The sequence below is a fragment of the Podarcis gaigeae genome (genome assembly GCF_964106915.1).
Source record: "Podarcis gaigeae genome assembly, chromosome: 1".
NCBI lineage: Eukaryota > Metazoa > Chordata > Lepidosauria > Squamata > Lacertidae > Podarcis > Podarcis gaigeae.
In genome coordinates, this window is record NC_139678.1 from 2,152,048 (window position 1) to 2,175,382 (window position 23,335).

The 23,335-nt window shown below is 46.6% G+C and overlaps 1 protein-coding gene across 2 annotated transcripts in view; it reads right to left on the reverse strand.

Annotated features, from left to right (window-relative positions):
* Positions 1-3,238: 3,238 nt before the first annotated feature.
* The window catches only part of MDGA2 (MAM domain containing glycosylphosphatidylinositol anchor 2), a 401,452-nt gene continuing 381,355 nt past the window's right edge, over positions 3,239-23,335 (reverse strand). For both annotated transcript variants that reach the window (XM_083732457.1, XM_083732456.1), the window contains exons 12-17: positions 22,026-22,046; positions 20,515-20,670; positions 17,698-17,856; positions 13,890-14,020; positions 8,497-8,602; positions 3,239-5,330 (exon numbers count right to left, since the gene is read on the reverse strand). In XM_083732457.1, the coding sequence (XP_083588583.1) occupies positions 5,242-5,330; positions 8,497-8,602; positions 13,890-14,020; positions 17,698-17,856; positions 20,515-20,670; positions 22,026-22,046 (662 nt within the window). In that variant the 3' untranslated portion in view covers positions 3,239-5,241. The remainder of the gene's footprint in view (positions 5,331-8,496; positions 8,603-13,889; positions 14,021-17,697; positions 17,857-20,514; positions 20,671-22,025; positions 22,047-23,335) is intronic.

Here is a 23,335-nt window from a genome sequence, read left to right on the forward strand (position 1 = left end):
TTATGGTATTTAGGAGAAAGGAAAACTCTGATCATCAACCTTGGCTGCCTTGTGGACATGAGTGAGAAAGGCTTCAGGAGTAAACCCCAAAGAACAAGCTATAGCCACCACCATGTGGGACATCTTCAGGAGAAGAAAAGACTAAGGAGCAAATCCTACACCAATCCAGAGTGGAGTCCCTAAGACCATTGGACCATGCCTTGTGTGTCTCCTTCTGGCAACTCCTACAGCCAAGCTGGTGACAAATGTCTTGCTCAGATTTCTTTTGGACCACCTCAGGGAGGCCGAGAGGGGGGTCTTGTCGTCTGGGCAGCCCAGGACCTCCAGACACACTGCCCAGGTTTGCACCTCAGGGCGGTCACTACATAGAATTCATGGAATTACAGAGTTGGAAGGGACCCCAAGAGCCATAGAATCATAGAATCCTAGAGTTGGAAGAGACCACCAGGGCCATCGAGTCCAACCCCCTGCCAAGCAGGAAACACCATCAGAGCACTCCTGGCATATGGTTGTCAAGCCTCTGCTTAAAGACCTCCAAAGAAGGAGACTCCACCACACTCCTTGGCAGCAAATTCCACTGTCAAACAGCTCTTACTGTCAGGAAGTTCTTCCTAATGTTTAGGTGGAATCTTCTTTCTTGTAGTTTGGAGCCATTGCTCCGTGTCCGCTTCTCTGGAGCAGCAGAAAACAACCTTTCTCCCTCCTCTATGTGACATCCTTTTATATATTTGAACATGGCTATCATATCACCCCTTAACCTCCTCTTCTCCAGGCTAAACATGCCCAGCTCCCTTAGCCGTTCCTCATAAGGCATCGTTTCCAGGCCTTTGACCATTTTGGTTGCCCTCCTCTGGACACGTTCCAGTTTGTCAGTGTCCTTCTTGAACTGTGGTGCCCAGAACTGGACACAGTACTCCAGGTGAGGTCTGACCAGAGCAGAATACAGTGGCACTATTACTTCCCTTGATCTAGATGCTATACTCCTATTGATGCAGCCCAGAATTGCACTGGCTTTTTTAGCTGCCGCGTCACACTGTTGGCTCATGTCAAGTTTGTGGTCAACCAAGACTCCTAGATCCTTTTCACATGTACTGCTCTCATGTAGTCATGTAGTCCAGCCCCCTGCAATGCAGGAATCTCAACTAAAGCATCCATGACAGATGTCCATCCATCCTCCACATAAAAACCTCCAAGGAACAAGAGTTCACCATCTCCCAAGGGAGTCTATTCCATTCTCACTGTCTGAAAGTTCTTCCTGATGTTTAGTTAGAATCTCCTTTCTTACAACTTGAAGCCATGGGTTCGAGTCCTACCCTCCAGAGCAGGAGAAAACAAGCTTCCTCCCTCTTCCATAGGACAGCCCTTGAGATACTTCAAGATGGCTCTGTATCTCCTCTCAGTCTCCTCTTTTCCAGGCTAAACATACCCAACTCCCTCAACACCACAGAAGGAGAAGACCAGGCGTAGGGCAGGACTTGGGGGAGGACTAGAATGATCTTACCCAACACTATCCAATTACAGCAATTGGGAGCGGAGCTAGACATTGCCTAATGAGGGATGCAAGATTAGCCTAGAATGCTATGACCTCACTCAGCACTCTCAAACCACAGCAATAGGGGGCAGAGCTAGACTTTGCCTAATGAGGGATGCAAGATGTTATGGCCTGGGATTCGGACTCGGATGCTGAACCTGAGGGATCCCAGCCTGCACAGGATTCCCTGCCTCCAGATCCAGCTGAGCCAGGGCTGGGGCCTGAGCCTGAAGGGTCCTCAGCTGTGCTGGATCCTCAGGTGCAGGCACCAGCTGAGTCAGCTCTGGCTCCTGAGGTGATGGAGGACCCATTGCCTGCAGGTGCTTCACTCTCAGCCCCATCAGAGGAAGAGGAGGTTGCCTCTGGGTGCGGTAACCCTCCAGCCTCTCCTGAGCTGCAGAGGCTCAGGGCAGAGAGGCGGAGGGAACTAAGTTCCCACAGGAGGAGGGCTCGCCTCCAGGCCAGGAGAGGTGAGTCAGAGGATCGGGGCCGCCCTATGCCTCAGGGCAGATAAAAGCTGGCCAGCCCCTGTCCCAAGTTGTGGGAGCAACATTGCTGGTTGCCAGTTCCTGCCTGCACCCTGTCCTGCTCTTCTGCCAGAGTTCCTGACCCGCCCTGGCTCATTGCTTGCAAGCCTGTTCCTGACTTCACCCAACTCCCTGCCCTGCACCCAGCTTCAGCTACTACGGACTGCCTCCACGTTGCACCTTTGACCACGGACCAGACTTGGACCTCGCCTCTCGGGTAACACACGGGACCAGCACACAAGATTAGCCTAGAATGCTATGCCCTCACTCAACACTCTCCAATCACAGCAATTGGGGGCAGAGCTAGACTTTACTTGATGAGAGATGTTCTGTCTCAGAAAACGTTTAGTGGAATTGGCTGGCAATCGCTCCGCTTGAGTTTCTTTTGAATCCTGTCCCCATATATCCCATTCATTCCCATTCTTTTCTTTTTAGTTTGCTGTCTTTGTCTCAGCCTGTCCTCTACCACTTTTGGTTCTAGATCCTAGGTAAGGTTTATTTACAACTGAATTTGGTTTCCTACAACTTACTATCAGTTCTCTTATCAGAACTGTGTTGTGTTGTGTGTGCGCGTGTGTTGTGAGTACATTGCACACAGTCCAGTACTTTATTATAACAACAGCCAGCCACATCATTATAGTGTTTTTCTGATAATTGTTATAATTCCAGTTGCTAGGCAGCCACCAAGCAAGCAAGACAACAGCCTAGTTTTGTGGGACACAATGTTATTCTCATCATCATCATCACCATCATCATCGTCTAGCCACCCACACTTTGTGGAAACATTCACCAGCATTTATTATTATGATTATTCCTGAAGCTGGGGACCTCTGGGTGGCTGGAGTGTTCAACAAACATAATCACTTACCAATACCTTACCTGGAAATAAGCTTTATTGAACATAGTTGTAAAATTATCTCTTTCAGTTGAATGACTGAATCATCGGCACAAACGTTTTTCTACAGATTGTTTTTTTAAAATATAAAATCAAGCCTCCTCATTGTTTACCTGTGTCTCTTTGTGCTTTTTTTTTGGAAATATTACTGTTTTCAAATATTGAACTTTTATTTTCTTCCTTTTAATATCCGAATTATTTGCATACACGGTTCCCCCCTCCCCTTTCCACCCCCAGGGTTCTGAAAGAATGGAGAATATTCGTAATAATTATAATAACTCTTGCTTAGGCAAAACTCTTTTTCTTTTTAATGAAGTCAAAAGCTGAGATAATTTAAGGAAAAAAGGTCTTCAATTTTTTTTCCCATTACCGACTTGTATAGAAGGGGAAATTTACAGTGTATTGGAAAAATTGGCTGATTATAGGTATGGGATGGAGCCAGGTAACTGGAAATAATTTGTACAGGTTTTATTTTTTTCTTTTATTATTTTTTTTGTAAAAGTGATTTGCTGTCGTTGGTTTTTTTTCTGTATTTTTTTCTTAAAATTTTGCTAAAATAATAAAATAATATTTCACAATTTTGAACAAGAGTCTGATGAAAGGGCAGAGGACTTCTCTTCTCCGTGTTTTTGACATGAAACCAGGTTGGCTGGCTTGCATTTTGCCGCAAAGAGTCTTGTTTGCTTCCCCTCGCCCCGCTGACCTCCCCCTGCTTCCTCAGCTCGCTAAAAGTAAGGACCAATCTGGTTTTGCGCAGAGGTTAGAGTAAGAAAAACTCCGTGTTTGTGTGTATCTCTGTGTGTGTGTGTTTGTTTGTGTGTGAACCACCTTCTTTTACAACTCCTCCAGCCAACCTCACATGGTACTCTGAAAAGCAAAGGCTGCCCCCGTTTCCCCCAGGATCAAACGGGCACCGATTTCTCACAGGTGCTACGTAGAAAGGCCATGGCTGTCGGGAAGGTCTCTGCCCGCAAGGGGCTTCCAAGTCAATCCATCTCCAGAAGCAGCTCGCTGCTTTTGCTCTTTACCATTCCTCTTCGGAGTTTACGATGGACTTTTTATTGATTGATTTTTTTTTTTTGCTCTTTAGGGAAAAAAAGAGAAGTGTTTTTTGTTTTTGCAAACGTCCCCCGAACCTGCAAGCTTCTCCCCTCCGTGATTCTGTTTCCCCACCCACCCCACGTTTTACTTCTTCTTCTCCTCAGGCTTGTTATCGTTGAAGGCACTTGGTTTCCATGGCGTTTTAGAAAAAAAGATGGTAGTTTGGTTTCGTCACTTGGTTCAAACGGATGACTCCGGCCGGGCTTGGGAGGGTAGGGGAGGGAGCGAGGAGGAAGAGGAGCAGGAGGAAAGGGGTCTCAGAGGGTGCGAGGGCCTGGGGGCAGGGGAAGATGGCGTCCGGGCATGGTGTCCGAGTGGCCGCAAGCCAACTGTGGACAAACCCGTGTTGCCACCGAACGTCCGCATGTTCCCGGAGTTACGTCGATGCATGCAAAGCGAGGAGGCCGCATACCGTGGATCTAGCCTTGCCATGGGGAACTGAAACGAGAATGTCTTCAAGAAGAGCTTGGGTGTCGCCGGGTCCTCCTTTTGAGGGCAGTGGTGAGGAAAGGGGGCCTGAAAGGGCGGCGTGGGACTCGATGCGGGGGAAAAACCTCGTGTGGAAGGGGGAAGAACAGAAATGCAGGCTCATCTTCTACCCTGTTTTGCAGTGAGGTGTAGGGAGTGGGCTCTCTCCTCCGTTCCCCCTTCTTTCACGCTCTCTCTCTTTCACGAAATCTCTCCGTTGGCAAGTCATTAGGGCCTCCATGGCAACAAGCGAGCTGTTCATTTGAAACAAAACAAGCCATGACTTTGTGCTTTGAACAAGGAATTCTATAGCTCTTTGACAGAGTTCTTCCAATGAATGCTGTGTATATGTGTGTATGTGTGTGTGTCTCTCTCATTCTCTCTCTCTCTGGTTTCGTTTGTTCGTCTCTAATTAACCACAAAAGCACCTGAAGGTCTCTCTCCTTCACTTCCACGTGGAAAACTGTGGCGTCCGCAGCCCCTTTGTCGCTCCATCTCTTTTGTCTTTTATAAACTCCCAAGGCTCCCTTTTTTATATATATTTATATTTTTTTTAATGTTTGATTCTTCTTCTTCATCGTCTTCTTCTTTTTTTATTTTTTAAAAAATTGTTTTTGAGTCAGTCAGTAGAGGAATCTTTGGTAGTTTTTGTTTCTGTTTAAAAATGTTCTCGTTTCCTCATGCCCACCTCGTCTGCTGCAGCCTCTGCCGGAATAAGGTCACCTCTGATGACTTAAGACAGACATGAGAAGGAAAACGGGGAAAATCCGTATATGTGGCAGAGTCCTGACTGTGCCCGAAGGTATATCTGAAGAGAGAAGGGGAAAGAGAGTTAGCAAGCATTGGAGTTAGACAGGCCTCTGAGGATTCAATGGACGGACAGAAATCTCCCTTTCCTGTTTCCAGTTCGAGGCAGTTTTTTGCCCTCCCAAAAACCTGACCAGATTTCAGATGCATTCCTCCTAGAAAGAACATTTTCCTATGAAACTGCCCTTCCATCACTGCTAGAACTATAGTCTTTCAGTGCAGAATTTGCTCGGTAAATTCATTATCCTCTTCCCCTTTCAATGGTATGAGCTGGGGGTTCAGTTGCTAACAGGGGCTCACGGCCGGCTTACCCATAGGTGCTAGGGGTGTGGGGCACCCAGGCGCTGGACTCTCAGAGGTGCCAGGCCGAGAGTCCAGGGCCGAGATTTGGAGTCCGGGGATCGAAGAGCCAGGCCAGATGCTGCCGAGTGGAGCAGAGCCCGTTGGAGCACCGCAGGTGTTTCTGCTGCCGGCGCTGAGGCAGCTGGCCATCTCTGCCCTTCTGAGTGCCTGGGATAGGCCCGCCCAACGCACACATGCTGCTCACACGCAGTTTCCCTCCCAAGCCTCGGGGGGGGGGGTTGCTCTCTTCTTGCAGTAGCATGGGAGAGAGTTGCATGCCCCCTGAAAAGTTCAACAACTCTGAGCTGCCCCCCCCCCAAAAATTGGGGGCGCTGGGCAGTTTTTTGCACCCTGGCACCGCATATGCTAAAGACAGCCCTGTAGGGCTTGGACTACATGACCCTCGCGGTCCCTTCTAACAATTCTGTTTTTCCACTTGTGCATCTTGTTCCGTAATGCCATTAACTAGACCTGTATTTTTCTCCTCCTCTTTGGCTAGTTCACCCTTATGAGCAACCCACAGCTTCAATTCAGTGTTGGCCTGAATGTCGCGTGGGGTTAATGACAAACGAGCAGCGTCCTCGGCTAAAGGGACAGAGCGGTTAGCCACTTAAATTGCGATTACGGGGCTGCTTCCCCGTTTGCAAGTCTTCTGTTCCAAAGGAAGCAGTCAGGAGACATTAAGCCTCTTACACATTTCATGCCGTAATACGAGGAGATGCGCATGGGAGAGCGAAACGGAGAAATGGGAGCAATCTGCCGTAGCGTTTTAATGTTCTGATGCTCTGCTGAATTATAGCGCTTTAACCTGCTCAGAGACCTTAGGGTGAAGGGCAGGAAACAAACAAACAAACAAATATTGATCTTCTGCAAACTAAGGCGTAACCCATGGGTTGGCAAACTAAGGCTCAGGGGCCGGATCTGGCCCAATTGCCTTCTGGATCCAGCCCACGGACGGTCTGGGAATCGCCACGTGGATCGGTGTGGGGATTGTGATTGTTTGGGCTGCGCCATTTCCCCCCCTACCTCACACACACCGCAGTGGTACCTCCTCCATCCCTCCCTCCTCCTGGCTTCTCCCTGCCCTGCCTAGAGGAAGAAGGGGGCCGGGCTAAGCTAGCTGAGCGCCATTTTGAGCAGCCCCTCTCTGGAGCCAGCGCTATTGCGCCACTCATCATCCCTCCGCTGCCACCACCGCCAGCCCCTGCCACTCGCAAGGCCCAGGTAAGCAGCCACCAGGTCCGGTGCTGTGGAGAAGGGAGAGTCGGGGGGATTTCCCCCCCAAAAATATAGCCTGCCCCCCCACAAGGTCTGAGGGACAGTGGACCACCCCCCTGCAGGAACCCTGTAACCAATTGCAATTCACACAGTGGCAGAGTCCATCTAAATAGGGCCTGGATCGGGTGCAAGGGGCAAGTCCCCAAAGGGGGCGCGACACGGAGGGAGTCCAGTACAGCACCAGCACAGGGGCGCCCTCGCATGCCCCAGTCCAGGAGAGTGGGCGGCACAGCCTCTCTCTGTCCTTGGGTCTTGATTCACCCTGGGAGGGGGGGATGCGGCTGGGCGTGCCATGTGGGGGCAGGGCACACAGAGGGGGATCTTCACCCTCCGTGCTCTCCAGCCCCCACTGCCAGCAGTGTGCAAGGGGTGCCTCTGCGCGGGTCACCTAGTTTGTGCCCCCCGATTGTGCCCCCTGGCCACAGCCCCCATGCCTCCCCCCGCTATGCCACTGAATTTACCTTTTCCTTAGTAGTGGCTTATATTTAGAATACTCAACAAGCCCTCCCATTGATCATGGCTTATTTATTGTGCCTTCCTCTAAGCCTGTTTTTTCTTCTCATCATAGATAAAAGCATTTATTAATTGCAATTTCTACCCATTTATTATAGCTCATATATTTTTCTTCCCCCCCCCCTTTTTTTTTGCAAAACGTCAAATTTTTGCCACGTTTACTTTCAGGATATTTTCTTGTCATTTTACAATATTTTCCAGATCCTCCTGTTCATTCCCATCTGTGGAATACTCTCCCCAGGGAAGTTTGCCTGGTGCCTTCATTATATATCTTTAGGCGCCAGGCAAAAACGTTCATTTTTAACCAGACCTTTGGTTGATTGTATTTTAGAATGTGGCACTTTTTGGGAAGGGGGTTTATTGGGTTATTGCTTTTGGTTTGATTTTATATGTTGTAGTCTTGTTGTGAGGGACGCGGGTGGCACTGTGGGTTAAACCACAGAGCCTAGGACTTGCCGATCAGAAGGTCGGCGGTTCGAATCGGGGTGAGCTTCCGTTGCTTGGTCCCTGCTCTTGCCAACCTGGCAGTTTGAAAGCACATCAAAGTGCAAGTAGATAAATAGGTACCACTCTGGCGGGAAGGTAAACGGCATTTCCGTGCGCTGCTCTGGTTCGCCAGAAGCGGCTTAGTCATGCTGGCCACATGACCCGGAAGCTGTATGCTGGCTCCCTCAGCCAATAAAGTGAGATGAGCGCTGCAACCCCAGAGTAGGTCACGACTGGACCTTTACCTTTACTAGTCTTGTTGAGACCTCTGGGTATTGGGCAGTGTATAAGTTGAATAAAAGAAAGAAAGAAAGAAAGAAAGAAAGAAAGAAAGAAAGAAAGAAAGAAAGAAAGAAAGCAAGCTTTTGGTTAATTTTATATGTTGTCTTGTTGGGAACGGACCTGAGACCTCTGGGTATAGGGTGGTGTATACGTTGAATAAAAGAAAGAAAGAAAAGAACTTAGATTATTACATTTACATGGGGCCTTGGAGCAGATTGTGGTTAGGACACTGCTGTGAGGGTAGAGTGATTCAAAGAGGCACTTACGATTGTTCACATAGTCCTCTTTTGTGCATTCGCCTTCCACAATCGAGATGTCGTCGATGGCAATGTCGCCTTCGATACCCTTGCCACGGATCCCTTCAAAAACAACCTGCAATGAGATCACATGAGATGCACCTGAAAAAGATGATCAGTGCAGCAGGAGCAACAGAAATAGGGGATCATACAAGCAGAGTTACTTCCAACAGATACAGGGCCCGTTGAATCTCCTATGACTACAATATCTCTCCTTTCTGAATGTTCTATAATCTGTTTTAAGAAGGCATCATCCACAGTTCCTTCTGTTTCTTTACATTTCTTTACTATGTACCATATGTGGTGGAAATGCAAAAAGATAAAGGAATTTTGGGACATGATCTACCACGAACTAAATTATTTTAGTTAACCTTTGCCAAAAATCCTGAAGCCTTTCTCCTAGGTATTATAGGCGTACATATCCCGAAAGATTTGAGGACGTTATTTATGTATGCAACCACAGCCATGAGAATACTATTATCCCAATGTTGGGAAAGAGACAATATACCGACAAAAATGGAATGGCAGGCAAAACTAATTGAGTATGCTGAGATGGCAAGACTAACAGGGAAAGTTAGGAATCATGACGACCAAACACTGAACACAGAATGGGACAAATACAGACAATACCTAAAAAATCATTGTAAACATCTGAAATCTTTGGTAGGCTTTGAATGACTCCTGCAAGGTGACATAACTTATGCATATATTGGATAAATATAAACTAGACATTATTCAATATGCAGTTAATATAGAATTGTAGTGGACCCACGTGGAGCGAAGTCTTAATACTTTACTATATACCGTATTTTTCCATCTATAAGACACCCCCATGTATAAGATGTCCCCTATTTTGGGGGACTCAGATTTAAGAAAATGGGGGGAGATATATCTGTGTATAAGATGCCCCCTAATTTTTGACATTATTTTAAAGGGAAAAAACCTAGTCTTATACACAGAAAAATATGGTAATTTTATTTTTATTTCATTTCATTTTCAACATTTAAGTATTTTTTTTTTCTTTTTATGTACATCTCTGATAGAGAATGATAATTGTGATGTATACTGGAAAATCAATAAAGATTAAATGTAAAAAAAGAAGAAAAAAAGCAGGCATCATCCAAGTCTTCAGACTGGCTTGGAGATCCATCACAGACCTCCACAGTAAGAGAACAGTTGTTTCCCTCACCTACAGTTTTTACCCATATACTCCCAATCTGCCTTCCATGCTCCAGGTCATGGATTTCTTCATAAGTGTACACATCCTTTACATGCAATGCTACTCCTCCTCCCTTCCTGTTTGGTCTATTCCTTTTGAACAGGTTATACCCCTCGGTTTCTTACATTTCAGTCACGAGTTTTATCCCACCAGGTTTCAGCAATGCCTACCAGGTCATATTTGTCACCCTGAATTAAAAGCTCAAATTCATCTTGCTTGTTTCCCATACTCTGTGCATTAGTATAGAGACAACTGAAACCATGAGGCAACTGCTGTCTCTGCTCCTCTGGCTCCGAATCAGTGTCTGAGAGAAGGGCAAGGAATCAATTTTGCAGCTCCAGGGACACAGCATGGGTCCTGACAGTCCTGCTTCTGTGTGTCATATTCCTCCATCACCTGGAATGGGCTATCTTCCTCTTCCCTATGGGCACCCCTCATGTCATCTGGCCCAATAGCTTGAATTGTGGATAGGTGGGGTTCAATGAGAGCCATCTTCAAATATCTCAGGGCTGTTACATGAAAGGTGGAGAAAGCTTGTTTTCTCATGCTCCAGAGGGGAGGACCTGAATCGATGCATTCAAATGATTAGAATAGGAGATTCCAACTAAACATTAGGGGAAACTTTCTGATGGCAAGAGCTGCTTGCCGTGGGATGGAGCACCTGGCAAAGTGGTAGACTCTTTTTCCTTGGAGGTTTTTAAGCAGAGGTTGGGTGGCTATCTGCCAGAGATTCTTTAGCTGTGATTCCTGCAGTGTGGTGGTTGTACTAGATGTCCCTCAGGGGTTCGTTCCAACTCTATGATTCTATATTCTTTGTGGTTAATGCATATCTTATGGTGGTTCAGAAAAGGGCTATGTCAGACTGTCAGACTGCAGTGAGATCTCAGAAGGTCCTTTGGGCAAGGACTGGCACTCTTTTCATCTATACAAAACAGCACTCCAGTAATGTTAAATTCTAGTTTATACTAGGAAATGCTCTTGCTATAATTTATCCCTGCCTTAGCTGGTCATTTAGAATCAGGGATTGCTGCAAAGCATTCATAATCCCCTCTTCAGATGAGAAATGCTTTGCCGATGATATGTGGGCCTGGAAAGCATCAAATAAATCTTGGATGCACTTCAGTGTGCGAATTAACCTATAAAAAGCTTTAATTTCTGTGCTGGAGCAACAGCTTTTACTGCAGACAGAGATTCACTCTGATTCACTCTACTTAAAATTAACTGGGAGGTTTACATCCCTTCCCATTTAGGCTCTGAAATGCAAAATAAAGTTTGGTTGGCCCAGGAGCTGCAAAAAAGAAAGAAAGTAATTTAAAGTTCCAGCTGTGCTGACATTTATTCGGCTTTATTTGTTCAGCGTTTTCACGGTCCTAAATTTGTTTTATGCTGTAAAATAAGAAAAGGAGGGGCAGGGGAACCAGGGAGGCAGGAAACTCCAGGAGCGAATGGACAAATTGAATGATTCCACTGAAATAGACTCTCGCTAGTCCTGTTCATGGGGAAAGTAAGAAGGACAGGGCATTGGAGTTAGCAATGAGTTGTGCAAAAGCTATAAACATCATAGATGCATCTGGGGTTGGGGTTTTTTCAGTGGGAGGGGTACCTTGGGAATGGCAAAGTTCTTGGGGTACACTGCATAGACTAGAACCCCATGGAACTCACATTCACTATCTCCCTGCCCCCTCCATACATGTAAACGGTTTCCCTCTTGGTCTGAATGTCCCCCTATCAGTATTCATTGTGGTTTTCATTCTGCAAACGACACACAATTGATTATTGCCTCCCCCCTCTGTAATTTGCATTGTGTTTCCTTTGCATTGAAATAAATGGGGTGGACCAGCCTAATAGTTACACAACTGATAGAGTAATTAATCATGGGAAATAAGGCCACAGGCGAGAGAGCAAGGTGGAAAAGAGCAGGTTTTGTCAGAAGCCGAATCGCAGTGGAGTGGAAACAGAGCGGCACGCAGCAAATATGTCTCAGAATGGAAATCAGTGCTGTATTACTGTATATCCCTAGTTGCAATTCAGTTCTAACCATGGCTACTGAGATGCAAGCCCCACTGAGTCTGAGGTATCTATAAAAAGGCAACATGGTTGTGAGTGCGCCACAGGGACAACTTGAATTTCATGGGATGCCCCTCAAAAGCAGCCAAATCTTCATTTCCTATACAACATGTGAAATCCAGCCTCGTAGCTCTGGCAGGTGCATTAACACAAAAGGATCAATTTTGTTCATCAGCCAAGAGCAAGAAACCAGAACGGATCTATTCAGCCACCTGACCCATTTCAGGAAGCATCTGCCAATCATCTGCAGATGCGCCAGACCTTCAGACCTTTTCAGATGCATATGCAAGAGGGGAGAGAATGCTTTGCCTAGCAATATAAAGTCCAATATTGATGCTTAATCAGCAATGTCATCATATGCAAAAAAAGAAAGAAAAAAAGATGTTTTGATCAGCAACCCAAACGAAGAGACGAGTAACACATTATAATAATGGAACTACTGGACGACCGTGAATGTTGGACCTCAACCACCATCTGCCAGTTCAGAAGACTCTGAATTTCATCCATCTTTGGACGTGACATCTAAGACCAGGAGCTCGAGTCTCCTGTGCCCATCGCCGTCCCAAAGGAAGACGTGTCATTCCAAATTTGAGCTTCAGCACCCAGGAATGTCCTCCTGACTTGGGTGGCTATTTAGACACAGACATTGCAACCCCATTACTCAGAAGGAAGCCCCACCAATGGAGAAGCAACTAACCCAGGAGAATATAAGGAGGGTCCTGAAGGATTGGGCCAAAGGGAGCCCATCTAGTCTGCAGCCTGATCTCACAGGGACCGAGCAGGTGTCCATGGGAAGCCTGCCAGAAGGACCTGAGTGCGAAATCACCCCTCGATGCTTTATTCCCAGCAATTGGTATTCAGCGCTCCCTGACAAGTGGGGAGGCTTGTAGCAGACGGCTATGGGGATTTACTAATATGATGGCCATCTGTCAGGGTTGCTTCAGCTGAGCTTCCTGCATTGCAGGGGGTTGGACTAGATGACCCTGGGGACCCTTCCAAATCTACAGTTCTATGATATGTGATTCCTGCATTGCAAGGGGAGTGGATTAGACGACCCACACGTCCCTTCCAACTCCTCAGTCCTATGATTCTAGAGGACCTTTCGTCCAAGGTTCTCAGGGCAGATTACATTCAAGTCAATAATCTCACTGGTTGCTTTTGGCGATAATCAGATTGGCGCTTTGGTTTGTTAAATTGGAGAAAAGAACTGCAGAATCTCAGTGGGATCCCCGTGTCTCTAGCACAGGGGTCCCCAAACTAAGGCCTGTGGGCCGGATAAGGCCGGAGGGACTCGTTTATCCAGTCCGCGGCGACCCCCGCCGCCCGCTCTTACCAGCACTGCACTGCGCGGCTGCCCACTTCCGGGTCAGAGGAGCACCAGAAATAGCTTGCGCGCATGTGCAAGCATTGTATGCATGCTCAAGCATTATTTCCGGTCACATCCGGGTCCGAGGAGGCCCATGCATATGCGCAAAAGTGATTTCCAGTACTCCTCCGACCCGGAAGTACACCGGAAATAGCGTGTGCGCAGGCATATGGGCATACGCCCCCCCCACCCTCCGGCCTGTCGCGCGATCGACACTGGAGACTCTGGCCCAAGGCGTGGTAAGTTTTCTGACCCCTGGACTAGCACTTGCATTATGAGACATCCAAAGCTCAGTGTAGTTATGGGTGACGATTCCTGCCTGGAGATTTTTCTCTTTTGTTCCACCCTGTTTTGGATCCTCCCCCCAAACCCTCCAAAACTTCAAAACACCGAGAGCAATTTATAAGCTTTTTGCTGGCAGTGTTCATGCATAAAAGATTAAAAAAAATAAAAAAATAGAGGAATCTCCTTGCTGCTATGAACCGCTGCTGTTTTTCTTTGCAGTATAATTGTGATGGTTTTTATTGCATTTCATATAATTTTTGTTGGGATTGAGTGGAATTGTGCACACCTTAGGCACGTTGCTTGTGCTTTGTGCATGACAGGTTGGTTTTTACAAAGGAGGAAACCAAGAAAACGGGGGTTGCATGTGAGACTACGGCTCCCTGACCCTCCTTTCTTCCTCCTCTAAGACAACCATCCATTCCTTACCTGAAACGAAGTGTTTGGGTGGATATTCACTCGGGCCTGAGACCAATGCTGCCCTTTGTTGCCGCTCGATGACCAGAAGGGGTTTTCTATGGAAGCCTGGTTCTTTAACCGCAGGTAGACATTCAAGGTTCCTTTGGGGGGGAAGCAAACACACACAGAAGAAAGCAAATGTTAGGAGGTTGTGAGATGTTGAGTGATGGGATGCCACAAGAGAAACCTGAAATGGGCCGCTGAGCCAGAGCTCTTGAATCACAGACTCGCGGAATCACAGATGGGACCCCCAGAGGCATCTAGTCCAACCCTATGCAATGCAGGAATCTCAACACACAGTTCTCCTCATCCAATCTGAAACCACACCACACCCTGCTTAGCTTCGCAAATGCATCAGCAGTGATTTGAAGACATGTAAGAAGATGCCTGCTTCTTGGGAGAAAAGCAATGACAAACCTAGACAGCATCTTAAAAAGAAGACATCCCTTGCCGACAAATGTCCGTATAGTTCAAGCTATGGTTTTCCCAGTAGTGATGTATGGAAGTGAGAGCTGGACCATAAAGAAGGCTGATCGCCGAAGAATGGATGCTTTTGAATTCTGGTGCTGGAGGAGACTCTTGAGAGTCCCATGGACTGCAAGAAGACCCAACCTCTCCATTCTGAAGGAAATCAGCCCTGAGTGCTCACTGGAAGGAGAGATTGTGAAGCTGAGGCTCCAGTACTTTGGCCACCTCATGAGAAGAGAAGACTCCCTGGAAAAGACCTTGATATTGGGAAAGATAGAGGTCACGAGGAGAATGGGATGACAGAGGACGAGATGGTGGGACAGGGTTCTCAAAGCTACAAACATGAGTTTGACCAAACTGCAGGAGGCAGTGGGAGACAGGAGGGCCTGGCGTGCTCTGGTCCATGGGGTCGTGAAGAGTCGGACACGACTAAACGACTAAACAACAACAAGAAGAAGAGTGTGCTGGATCAGACCAAAGGGGGGCCATTTGGTACAGCATCTTGTTCTCACAGTGGCCAACCAGTAAAGGTAAAGGGACCCCTGGCCATTAGGTCCAGTCGCAGATGACTCTGGGGTTGCTGCACTCATCTTGCTTTACTGGCCAAGGGAGCCAGTGTACAGCTTCCGGGTCATGTGGCCAGCATGACTAAGCCTCTTCTAGTGAACCAGAGCAGTGCACGGAAATGCCGTTTACCAGTGGAAGACAGGAGTGCCTGGTGTGCTCTGGTCCAGGGGGTCACGAAGAGTCGGACATGACTAAACGACCAAACAACAACAGCACCTGCCCTATTCGAACCTCAAACCTCCGAGGGCACTTGGCAAAGGCCTCAGAAGCTCGCTCCAACGGACTTGGTGACTTTGCGGAAGAGTAACCCCAGAGAAGTTTGAAAGGAGTTTATCCCCCAAACTCGTGTCTGCCCGGCGAGGCCTTTCATTCCTGCTTCTAATAAGGAGCAGAGCTTTCATGCATATGGATGTTGCCAGCCAGCCTCGTTTGATCTCCGCAAAGAGCTTAAGAAGGTTTTAAGACGCTGGGGCGCTCGGACAAATGGCGCTCGAGATGCTCAGGCTCCCAGACGTTTTCCCCAGACTCAGGGAGGAACCTTTTGTACGGCAGATGTCAATTCAGCTCAGCAAACTCCCTGCCCTCTTCCAGCTCCATTACCCTAATTTAACAGTCTCCAAAATCCCTTGGCACAGATTCCGGCTGGAAGATTTTCGACGGCGAATAATCCCAGGCAGTGATGAAAGACGGAGGCAGTCAGTCGGCCAAGACTTGCGATGTGGCCACTGGCGGAAGGAATCCACACCCAGACCTGTGGCTTCATGTCCCAGAAAGAGGTGCAGGGAGTGCTTTTCAGGCCCAAGGGCCATATTCGTATCTGGGTGACCTTCTGAAGGCTACCTGCTACTTGTGCCCAGCAGGGTCAGAGGCTGGGTCTGGTTTGGAGACTCCAGCTGGTGCAGCTGATGACCACAGCACACCGTGGTTAAAACAACTGCACCAGTTACGCATCCAGTACAGAGCTGGGTTTGAAGTCCTTGGATTAATTCCCAAAGCCCTGAACAATTTATGTCCGGGGTCTCTCAGGGATCGACTGAACCCTTCAATCCCCACTCGATCTCTGAGATCATCTGCACAAGTTTTGTTGGTCATTCCCTGAGCTGGAGAGGCTCACTTGGTAGCAATAAGAAACTAGTCCAGTCCTGTGGAACTCCCTGCCACTGTGCCTTCTGTGGCAGCTTTTAAATACCTGCTGAAAACCTTTCTATTTTGTCAGGTAGTTATGAAAACAACCTTCACTCAGTAGTTGACTGATGCCAGATTTTAACTCTTTATATGGTTTTTATTGAACATTTGTTGTAAACAGCTATGATATATACACATATATTTAATGATACAGCAGTACAGATTTTTTTATATAAATAAAATAACATAAAATAAATCTGCACAACTCCCTTTCAACTCTATGCTTCTGTGATCCTATGATCTAACGGCTGAGATGTAATGGGATGTCTGGGAACAGACATTAAGAATAAAGGCTGGCCGTGGTGAGAGACAATGGACCTCCCTGGGGCATTTGGCTAAGCCAGAGCTCTCTTCCACCAACTTCTCCACGTCTGAATTCTCTCTGGAGGTCAAGCAAGAGATGTTGAAAAGGGCAAGGCCAGTAGCAATATTTGCTAAGCAGTCTCAGCTCATCCCCAAAGACCAGGCGCTGGAGATGAAGGACAGAATAAAGGTCAAAGGTAGGGGAGAAGAGGAGAGGAGGAGAGGAATCTTCCCTGCCCAGAGAACATTCAACATCAATCGGAAGATCTGGGCAAACGTATCTCGTGACAGCAGTGAAATTAACACGAGTGGTGGAATCAGCTCACCTATGTGTTATTTAACTTATATGCAGAATTCATCATGCGAAAGGCTGGGCTGGATGAATCCCAAACCGGAATTAAGATTGCCGGAAGAAATATCAACAACCTCAGTTATGCAGATGACACAATTTTGATGGCAGAAAGTGAGGAGGAATTAAAGAACCTTTTAATGAAGGGGAAAGAGGAGAGCGCAAAATATGGTCTGAAGCTCGACATCAAAAAAACGAAGATCATGGCCACTTGGCCCATCACCTCCTGGCAAATAGAAGGGGAAGAAATGGAGACAGTGAGAGATTTTACTTTCTTGAGCTCCATGATCACTGCAGATGGTGACAGCAGTCACGAAATTAAAAGACGCCTGCTCATTGGGAGAAAAGAAATGACAAACCTAGACAGCATCTTAAAAAGACATCACCTTGCTGAAAAGGTCCGTATAGTTAAAGCCATGGTTTTCCCAGTAGTGATGTATGGAAGTGAGAGCTGGACCATCAAGAAGGCTGATCGCCAAAGAATGGATGCTTTTGAATTCTGGTGCTGGAGGAGTCTCTTGAGAGTCCCATGGACTGCGAGAAGATCAAACATCTCCATTCTGAAGGAAATCAGCCCTGAGTGCTCACTGGAAGGACAGATCCTGAAGCTGAGGCTCCCAGACTTTGGCCACCTCATGAGAAGAGAAGACTCCCTGGAAAAGACCCTGATGTTGGGAAAGATGGAGGGCCCAAGGAGAAGGGGACAACAGAGGACGAGTTGGTAGGACAGTGTTCTGGAAGCTACCAGCATGAGTTTGACCAAACTGCGGGAGGCAGTGGAAGACAGGAGTGCCTGGCATGCTCTGGTCCAGGGGGTCACAAAGAGTCGGACATGAGTAAACGACTAAACAACAACACAATCTTGTGACAGCAGTGACATTAACACGAGCGGCAGAATCAGCTCACCTATGTGTTGTCCGTACATGTTGTAATAGAAGCTGAAGCAGTAGGCTGTGTTGGTGGCTCCGTAGGGGTTTTTGGGGGGGATGCTGAAAAGGGGGCTGGTCAGTCTGGCCCGGTCTCCTTCCTTCCTGGGACTGGAGGCTTCAATGTACATGAAGAACCCTGCAAAGAGGAAACAGCAAGTTCAAGAAGCAAGATGACAGCAGCCAACCGAACCCACGAAAGGAGCTTCTCCTTCTGCCCAGGCTGTAGACCATAATAGTAATAATAATAATAATAATAACAACAATAATAATAATAATTTATTTATACCCCGCCCTCCCCAGCCAAGACCGGGCTCAGGGCAGCTAACAACCAATAATAAAAACAAGTTGATTAAAATACAATTTAAAAAGATTAAAATACAACATTAGAACATTAGGATGCAGCCTCTTCACAGGAGGAGAAAGGAAAAAGAAAGAGGGGGAGGGAATCAAATTGGCTCCAAGCCAAAGGCCAGGCAGAACAACTCTGTCTTACAGGCCCAGCAGAAAGAAATCAGATCCCGCAGGGCCCTGGTCTCATGAGACAGAGCGTTTCACCAGGCCGGGGCCAGTGTTGAAAAGGCCCTGGCTCTGGTTGAAGCTAATCTAACTTCCTTAGGGACCTCTAGGGTGTTGCTATTTATGGGCCTTAAGGTCCTCTGTGGGGCATACCAGGAGAGGGTCCTAGGCCGTGAAGGGCTTTAAAAGTCAAAAGCAGCACCTTAAATCTGACCCTGTACTCCACCGGGAGCCAGTGCAGCTTGAAAAGCACTGGGGAATATGCTCCCATGGCAGAGACCCCGTGAGGAGCCTCGCTGCAGCATTCTGCACCCGCTGGAGTTTCTGGGACAGCTTCAAGGGCAGCCCCGCGTAGAGCGAATTACAGTAGTCAAGCCTGGAGGTGACCGTTGCATGGATCATAAGCAGGTAAATCAGCGGTTCCCAAACTTTTAGGGGGGCCACTGCCCTCTTGCTTCCATAAAGTCACCCCAGTGCCCCCCCTTCCCTATAAAAAGCATTACTCAGAATAGCTCTTTGCATGACCCACAATGGAAGCTGGCAATGCAATGGAATTCAAAACGGAAGCAATTAATTGCGCGTACATTCAAATCCAGTTGAAACTATTCCGTTTAATTCAGGCTTTCCCAAACTTGGGTCTCCAGCTGCTTTTGGACTACAATTCCCGTCATCCCTGACCACTGGTCCTGTAAGCTTGGCATGATGGGTGCTGTGGTCCAAAAACAGCTGGAGGGCCAAGTTTGGAAAACCCGGGTTGAATTGATTTAACAAAACTGATGAAGTTGATCCAATGTTACCAGCTTTCCAAGGCCTGAAAGCGACTCCATCAGGCAAGGCCTCCTTCTACCTGCCTTGCCCAACCCTCCAGTCTCTGCTCCTCAATTTGTATTGTATTATTTTATGCACTGTGGCTTGCCGTTGTTTTATTGATTGTAGTTTTGAAATTATTTATTGTTATTTATTTATTGTAATTTATTTATTTATTTATAGTGGGTTTCTGTTTATTTTTTTATATGCTGATATTATTATTCTACACTATTCTGATGATTGTTGAACGTGGCTTTATTTAATGTAGATTGCTTATTTTAAAGCTATGTTTTAAGGTGTATATTCTTTGTTTCTTCAACTTGTAAACCGCCTTCAGTATTGTAAGATAGGCGGTATACAAATTAAAAGTGATGATGATGATTTAGCAAGGGTCTTAGAGGCCACATTTAACAACTATGTCAATTTTTGGTAAATTCTTAATATGATGGGTGAGCATGAAATGACACCAGATTCCCAATGTCTAGTTTAGAGTCGTTTAGCAGGAGTTTTAAATTGCCACTTCCAGGGTCCCCCTGTCACCTTCTTACCTCTCAGGTCCCAAAGGCCAACTGCAACTTTCTATGAATGCGCAACCAGGACATATTGGACTTAAAGGTTCCTGGCTCAAATGGTAGCATCCTTCCCAGAGATGTCTGAGATTGGAGGTCCTGAATCATGTCCCCAGCCCATAAGATAACCTCAAGGTTAGATCACTGCAATATGTGCTACGCAGGGCTGCCTCTGAAGGTGGTTCGGAAACTGGTGCAGAATTCAATGGCCAGGTTGCTCACCAGAGCAAGACTGTTTGAGCATATTACACCAATCCTGGTCCAACTGCACTGGCTACTGATTAGTTTCCAGGCCCAATTCAAAGTGCTGGTTTTGACCTATAAAGCCTTAAATGCCTCAGGACCGCAATACCCCAAGGACCGCCTCTTCCCATATGAACCTACCTGGACCCTGAGATCATCTTCTGAGGCCTCCTTCACGTGCCTCCTCCTCGAGAGGTCCAGAGGGTGGCAACACAAGAGCAGGGCCTTCTCTACAGTGGCTCCCCGTCTGTGCAATGCTCTCCCCAGGGAAATTCACCTGGCACCTTCATTATGCACATTTAGGCGCCAGGCAAAAACATTGCTTTTTAACCAGGCCTTTGCCTGACCTGATCTACATCCTATGCCTTTTTAAAAAATGCTGGCTCTTTTTAGGGGGGGTTCTATTGGGTTGTCGTTGTATTTTGATTTTATGTATGTGATCCTTTATGTGAACAGCTCTGAGACCTTCTGGTATAGGGCGGTATAGAAGTAAAATAAAATAAATAAAATAAAGATGTTCAAGGGACACATTCTCTTAGTGTCTCTCCCAGGAGAGTTCATCACCCAGGGCACCCAAGACATTACAAATGGAAGAGTGAAGGAGCTCTTGTGTTTGATCAAAAGTCAACCTGAGCTTTAGGCCAAGATATGAACTTTACCTTCCTTGGATCCTGACCGGTCAGCACTGGGCCCTGTGTTTGGGGTGTACTTGGTGTCCCGGAGGATAATGTTTTGCCTCGTCCAGTCAAAGTTGTCCTTCTCGTCTTGGGTGAACAAACAAATGTTGCCGTCTTCAAAGCCGCAGTGGAATTCTCCTGCCAACAGACGGACACCGCATTCGCATGAAAAAAAGAGGATTTCAACAACCATGAAGCGTTTGGGGCTCATCTTCTCATGCAGACAACCCCGAGACAAGGCACTTTGGACCTTAGTCCTGGCAACCTCTAGGAGGAGACAGCCTAGGAGGTCAAGCAAAGCCTTTGCCTGCATGCAGGAACACAGAGAACAGGCATGTCCAACTCCCAAGAGACTGCAATCTACTCCCACTATATAAAAAAAATGGCAGTGATCCACGCATTAGATTGACCAAAGTTGTTGAGCTTTCCAACAATTGGTTGTTGTTGGGCAATCAATCTGGTTCATGCGATCGACCAGGATCGACCAGGGACACCCAGTGATCAACCGGTAGATCGCAATCGACTGGTTGGACATGCCTGATGTAGAAGATTTCTTGGTGGGGGCAGGAAGGAGCAGCGGTGGAAGGAAGTGGGGCGTGGGGTGGAGGTTGTAAAGCAGAGCAGAACATCCCTAGGTAGGTTTAGCTGAAAATTCATCCGAATTCAATGGGACTTCTGAGAAAACCTGCCTGGGATTGGGCTGCAAAACCCATCGAATGCAGGAGGACTTGCAGCTAGGTAAACATGCATGGGATCAGGCTATAGGTTGCACCGAACTCTATAGTAGTGCTTTTAAAAGCTGGGAGCAAAAAAATAAATTAAGAGACTGCACCTAGGATCCTAGGGAGTGGGCTGGCTCTGCTTCTCTTCCCTTGCCCTCAAAATACCCCAGGGCAGAAGGAGGAGAGTGAGATTGTTCCATGAGGCAAGCACAAATCTTTGCATTTATGGAGGGATCTCCTTAGTGCTATGTCACATTCCTCCTTGCATCAATAAATAGCAGGCTCATAGCCAGCATTGTTTGGGAATAATAATAATAATAATAATAATAATAATAATAATAATAATAATATTTATACCCCGCCCATCTGGCTGGGTTTCCCAGAATATCTGGGCGGCTTCCAACAGAATATTAAAATACAATATTTTAGAGAGGTTCCGTTCAGCATCTAACTGTATCCCAACACAGACGAAAACCTGTTCCCATGATCTCAAGAACCATCATGCAAAATTTGGTTAAAATCAGTGCTGCTCTGAAAAGTTCGGCCTGCCATCTTGATTCAAAATGGCACCCAACCACATCCCAACACAGGCAAAAAGCTGCTCCTTTGATCTAAGGAGGCAACCATGCAAAATTGGGTCATGACATCTGAAGAGGTGTCCAAATTGCTTAGCAAACAGAGAAGCAAGCAACTTCCCTAAGCATACCATAGATTATTTCTATTGACATTTCATTCTAATTAATGCAGAAACCAGGTATTGCAAATACTTACGTAGATGAGGATTCATCGGGGCTAGAAGGGAAGGAGAAAGAAGATCCTAAAATTAATTAATTTCTGCACATGCTGATGAGAAATTTGCGGCTGATTCTCTGCCCCCTCTAATTATCTTTCCAAATCCACTTAAATTGCATTCTCAGTTCATTTTATTTAAGGCATTTACATTTATTTATTCAAGACCTCAATTTTTCATACATCTAAATGGTATGCATACAAAACCACCTACAGAAAACAGGATTTCTGATGTTGCATTTTTTATGTTTTGTCAGTTTAATTTTGTCCAGTTTTTTTATATTAACTTTGCACTGGCCTTATTTCTGTAGAGTGAAAGGCATTACATAAATACTCGTATGACAAAAATGCATTACAACGAACATTTCGCCTCCAGTTCAAGTGGGTTTATTTTGTAAGCGTATATTCATGTTTCAGTAAAACAACTTCTGAGATGGAGGGAATGGGGAAGGAAATCCTGGCACTCTGCCGACTCTTGCTGATACGACGGAGGAGATTTAATAAATAAATAAGTTCCTGCAAAGGCGTAGGAATTTTATAAATAAAATATAATAAAATAATTACAAAGATAAATGATGTAATGTGACTCCAAGGCTACAGAGGAAGGGAAGATCTCGGATCTGAATATCTGGAACCCATTTGTTCTTCTGCATCCTACTTCAGGGATAGGGGAACGTTTGCTCCCACTCAATGTTGTTAAATGCCAACTCACATTAGGCCCAGGAACCATAGCCAGTGGTCTAGCAGGGTGGGGGCTGTAATCCAAAAACATCTGGAAGGCCACAGATTCCCCATCCCTGTTGTGTTTCATGGAAATAGGTTTGAAAAGCATTGTGTATATAAGAGGGTCAGCATCTTAAAAAGCAAAGCAGAGACATCACCTTACCAACAAAGGTCTGTATAATTAAAGCTCTGGTTTTCCCAGTAGTGATGTATGGAAGTGAGAGCTGGACCATCAAGAAGGCTGATCGCCAAAGAATGGATGCTTTTGAATTCTGGTGCTGGAGGAGACTCTGGAGAGTCCCATGGACTGCAAGAAGATCAAACCTCTCCATTCTGAAGGAAATCAGCCCTGAGTGCTCACTGGAAGGACAGATTGTGAAGCTGAGACTCCAAGACTTTGCCCACCTCATGAGAAGAGAAGACTCCCTGGAAAAGACCCTGATGCTGGGAAAGATGGAGGGCACAAGGAGAAGGGGACGACAGAGGACGAGGTGGTTGGACAGTGTTCTCGAAGCTACGAATGTGAGTCTGACCAAACTGCAGGAGGCAGTGGAAGACAGGAGTGCCTG